Here is a 5269-nt window from a genome sequence, read left to right as displayed (position 1 = left end):
AATTATCATTATTAAAGATAAAGCACCATTTCCCAAAACTTCATTTTCTTAGGGTGGAGCGTCAGTTCAAAATCACTAGCAATTTCCTTTTCTTAGGTGCTCATGACGTGGCAGTTCCGATAATTAAAGAATAATTACTTAATTACGGGAATTAAATAATTGAGACGGCCAAGACTTCGTTTCCGTTTCCGTTTCCCCTTCTCATTTTAAACGGAAAAATAAATTGTTTGATTTAAAATGAAACGGAGTGTTGACTTCCGTTTTCTCAAAGTATTTTGCCAGATTTTATTGAATTCAAATAAAATATACTATTCTTAAATAGCGGCAAGTCGCAACTAAAATCGTCGAAAAATTAATTGGAAAAGTAAATATCCCGTGCCTGCCGGCTCAGGTCGGTCATTGACTCTAAAAGCGGCGTCGTTTTATGCGGATGCGAGGTCTCGCTCTCGCCAGTTGACAGTCTCTCTTGTCTAAAATTTCTCCCTCTATAAAAAACCAAAAATCGTCTATTGTGGTCTGCTCATTTCCACTGAAGAGGCGACTGGAGAGTGGCGCGTCACTGGTGATTTCTCGGTCCCTTTCGCTTTCTGTTCCCTGGTATTTGCTTTCTCAATCTGTTTAGATGTAGGCGTTCTCACGCATTAATGTGTGTGTATAATGTGTATCTTTCTATGTTTTGGTTTTCTGAATCTTAAACTTCCTGTAATAATGGTGGACCAAATCAGGATATTGAGGCTTAATTGGGAGAGATCTGTTGCAAGACATGTGCTGACGCTGCAGAGATCGTGTTTCTACGAATTTTCATTTCGCATTCTTGATTTCTTTTTGGTTTTGTGCTTTACTCTTGGAATTTAGATCCTTGTTTTGTTTTGAATCCGGATCATTCACTGCTTAAATTAGTGGGCGTTGCTTTTCACAATTCTACTAATATTATTGATTGGCATTTTTCTAATTGTTTCCTGGCAAATACTCTAATTGTGATTGTTGCTGGTGATTTGGAACTTGTGTACTTCAAAGATATAGAAGAAGAGAAAAGAACACTGAGATACGTGTATAATTTTGATGTTTGAGTGGATCCAGCTTGCGGTTAAACAGCTTTTGTTGGAAAATGGTGATGATGAATTAGGGATTGTTTGTTGAACTTTGGATGTTGTAGTTAGATTTGAGAAGTTTGTCTCTTATTTCTCCATATATTGTCTTTGATTTCTTGATATGTTTAAATTTCCATATTTTTATTTAGAAAAAGGGCTCAACTGATTCAAGTCTTGATCTAAGCTGGGGATGTATTCAATGGAAGTCATAAATAGCTTTGGAAGATAATATGTGCATAAGCACTGACACGATTGTGATGTTTGTTCACTTGTCCTTGTGATTCTTAAGAAATAAGTCTGCTTCGGATGTGTGTGAAGCAGGTACATGGTTTATGCCCATGAGCTGTTCCATAGGAAAGTAAGCCAAATGTTTGGGTGAATGTACCTCAAGATAAGTTACTGGTAGATGTTACTAACTTAATAGTCCTGAAATTGCATAGTTTCTAGTTGTAGTAACTAAAGTCTGTCCTATAGATTCTTTTATGTGAAAGTGAGATTACTTTAGGAAAATTAAAACTATCTTAAAGATATTGAAATGTAATAATAAAATCTGTAAGGACAGAAGAAGTTGGCCAACTAGACACTGGAGGAATGAGGACCGGAAATGTCTAAAGTTAACACAATCTGGAAAGTCCAGAAAGAAGGATGCATTTGCAATTTTCTAATTTAAACTGAAGGTAATTATGATACTGTTTTTATTATATACCTCAGGTAGTCCTTTTCTTTTTCTTTTGAGGAAAAAAAGAGGAGTACCGGATTTCAATAAGAGGACATCAGGTAGCCTAAGTGCTTGTATTATGGACTTCACAATCAGATCTTAATGTGAGGGCTAATTTCATAAAAGCAAGAGCTTAAAGACATTGAAATATAATGATAAAGCTATAACTTGCACTTGAAGAGCAAGGATTGGAAAATATTTAAAGGTAACACTGGCTGGCAAGGTTGGAAAGAAGGATGTATTTGCAACCAATTAGAATTGAAGGCAATTGTGATACTTTTTTATTATATGCATCAGGAAGTCTGGTTTTTTAGAGAGACTATATGATTTCAATACGATTATGTTAGGTAGTCTGAAGTGCTTGTGTTGTAGACTTGGTTTACGATGATATGTTGACATGAGGGCTGATTTCATATAACCAAGAGCTTGATATATACATTTAACTACTAGTAAAAAAAAACTAAAATAATGGCAAGGGAGAGAATTCGAATAGATAAATACCTTACAGAATTTTACCTGAAAAAAGAACATTGGATTTCATGAGGGGGGTTAGTCACTTGATTAGGCAATTCAATATCATCCTTCTGAAGAAATTAGAAAGTCTAATTTGGATGTTTTGGAAAGGATTGTATTGATATTATTTCCTTCTGGTTTCAGAATGGAAGCCGTAATGTCGGCAAATGCACTTAGAGATCTGAATACTTTACCAGCATCTGAGAGGAAGATTGACAACTCTGGTAAAGGGAGTTTTGTCAAGCCATGTTTGGGAAATGCCAATGGAAATACTGAAGAACGGCGTACGCAAGTGTCTTCCCCCTCAATTTCAGTTCATGCCAGTGGAGTTGAAACAGATAACCCCAGAAATGATGTATGTAATATGGAAGTAGAGTATATTGAATCTGAGAATTTGAGTGATGTGGAAGATGTTGATACAACTCTGAAGGTATTAGGTTCTCCCTTTTGGATATCTTTTTTGCTGGTGTTGCCGTTAAAAATTTAAGCTAATGTGCATGTATTTGTGTTTCATATGTCAGACACTTCTACTGGGCTTGGACTCTAAGGATTGGGTTATGGTATGTGAGGCATTAAATAATGCACGTCGCCTATCAATTTTTCACAAGGAACAGATGCTTGGTACTGTGTAAGTCCCAAATACTTACAAAATCAATCTGATTGGATGTGATATTTCATTTTAATATTTTCTTCATAATACTGATCAAATATCGTTTAACAAATGTGTTCTTCGCCACAATATTGCATGAACAGGGGAGAGCTGATTCCACTTATAGTCAAGTCCTTAAAGAATCCAAGAAGTGCTGTCTGTAAAACTGCAATTATGACTTCTGAGGACATTTTCAGTGCATACAATGACCAAATAATTGATGCATTAGATCCTCTGGTACTTCTATATTTTAAGATTTGTGTCAACTCATTGTTACTTTGCTCTGTTCAGAAGAGCTGTTGAAAGTGAATAACTATATATTCTTAAAAGAAGATAATTGCTAATGATGCAGCTTACACAACTTCTTCTCAAGTCTTCACAAGATAAACGGTTTGTTTGCGAGGCAGCTGAGAGGGCATTAGTTGCTATGACTACTTGGATTTCTCCTTTACTGCTGTTACCAAAACTGCAGCCTTATCTTAAGAATAGAAATCCACGTATTCGAGCTAAGGCTGCAATGTGCTTTAGTCGAAGTGTTCCGCGATTGGTAAGAAAACGATTTAAAATTTCACTGGTGGTTCCTTTGTTTTCTAGAATTTCTTAGTTTTGGTTCTCAGTTTTTCCTTCCTTGGTCTGCCCTTGAGTTTCGTGCTTGTGCTTGTGGGTTTGGGTCTTTGTTTAAGCTTTGTTTTGAAGCACCCAAAGGAGGATAATGTATGTGGTGTTTTCCCTATTCTTTTAGCCCTTTTCATTTCCCCCATTGTTTTTTATTAGTGTATTCATAGTTCTCGGTGCTTCCACTCTATTTATACTCTGGTTTGTTGAAAAGACTGAAGAAAGGGTTCTAAGTTACAGATTGGTACATTCTGTAACAGCCTTAGCTTTTGAGTTTATTGGTTATAATTAATTATTTCATTTATGATAGGAAAGAGCTCAACCTATTTTTATACTTTAACATGCTCCTTTATGAATGAACTTGTGAGGCTGAAGCATATCTTATGTTGAAATTACTTAATGGAAATAAGGTAACAACGAAGATCAAGGCTTTAGATCTGTTGGTATGTTACAACATGAAATATTGGTCATAATTGTTTTACGTTGTACAAGAGCTTGAGGCCTAAAATTTGGATCCTAGCTGCCTCCCCCATTTCTCTTAATCTAAAATATCAGCAACAAGATATAAGAGCCTGAGTTTGATCCATGTCTTTAGCTTTTAGCATGCTTGCATGTAAGGAAGCATATTAGATTGTAAATAATGAACTTGACAATTTCCTATCAACTTAAGGCTTATGGATAATGGGTTATATATTACTTAACAAAAGGACACTTTTTCTAGAGGAATTTCACAGAATAACCCTTGTTATTGATCTTTCAGAGAATTAATTTCTCTACTGGGAAATAGTAGTAGGTTGATGGAAGGCAACAAAAAAAAAGGTAGGAATAGCATCATGCATGTTCCAGAGCTGCTGTTCTCAATGACATCAGGAAATTTGTTTATTTTTATTTGAGTAATAACAAAATGTTTCATAATTTCCAGGGAGTTGAAGGTATTGAAGCATATGGAATTGACAAATTGATTCAAGTGGCTGCATCACAGCTTAGTGACCAGCTTCCTGAATCCCGGGAGGCTGCAAGAGGCCTTCTTCTGGAGCTGCAAACTGTTTATGAGAAATCTCACAATCTTACATCAGCCACATTATCTGAACATTCAGAGATGAGTACCTGGGAGCATTTTTGTCAGTCAAAACTCTCACCCTTAAGTGCACAAGCTGTGCTCCGCGTGACCAATATTGCTCGGGAGGGTCTCATTATTGGTTCCTAACAGGATAAACAAAGCATATATGAGCTTATAGTGAGTTCTGTTTATTCTTTTTTTCCTTATGATCTTCAAGTGAGCAATCTATGATGTTGCTGTTTCCTTGGGTCCTTGCATTTCTTTTCATATAGCTTTCGTGTAAATACCATGAAAATTGAGTTCTCCTGAATTGTTGTTAAGCACTTAGTTGAGCTGGAATGCTACAGTATTGTTTGCGTGCAGGTATTGAGCCTTATTTATATTTTTATTGGTTATATCAAGTTTATTTTTTGATTTCATTCTGAAAGCATCCTCCAGTACCTGCCTTAATAGTTTGCAAGTGTTTTTTGTGTGTTTTTGCTGCTAGGTAACTAATAACAACAAAGTCATATTTGTTGGTCATTGATGAATGCGGATTAAGTTAGTGTGTCTTTAAGGCTCTGATTTTCATGATCAGACAAGGTGGTAGTTTTAAGTATTACTTCATTGATCTGCAATTTCCT

At 35.8% G+C, this 5269-nt stretch overlaps 1 protein-coding gene across 4 annotated transcripts; it reads left to right on the top strand.

Annotated features, from left to right (window-relative positions):
* The first annotated feature begins 406 nt into the window (after nt 1–406).
* Nucleotides 407–5065, top strand: LOC110816342 (ARM repeat superfamily protein). Of its 4 annotated transcripts, none has more exons than XM_088220067.1 (7): nt 411–597; nt 726–828; nt 2467–2752; nt 2844–2950; nt 3076–3208; nt 3324–3518; nt 4509–5065. In XM_088220067.1, exons 3-7 carry the CDS (start codon nt 2468–2470, stop codon nt 4791–4793), a joined length of 1005 nt encoding a protein of 334 aa, XP_088076193.1. In that variant the 5' UTR covers nt 411–597; nt 726–828; nt 2467; the 3' UTR covers nt 4794–5065. The 4 variants fall into 4 exon arrangements, with proteins under 4 accessions (XP_088076189.1, XP_088076193.1, XP_088076197.1 ...); XM_088220071.1 differs by having other exon boundaries at nt 413–562; XM_088220063.1 differs by lacking the exon at nt 726–828 and having other exon boundaries at nt 407–562.
* Nucleotides 5066–5269: the final 204 nt, after the last annotated feature.

The sequence above is a fragment of the Carica papaya genome, chromosome 1 (assembly GCF_054855325.1).
Source record: "Carica papaya isolate Zhongbai chromosome 1, ASM5485532v1, whole genome shotgun sequence".
NCBI lineage: Eukaryota > Viridiplantae > Streptophyta > Magnoliopsida > Brassicales > Caricaceae > Carica > Carica papaya.
The sequence above is the reverse complement of the archived record's forward strand: the minus strand, read 5'-3'. Positions and strand labels throughout refer to the sequence as shown.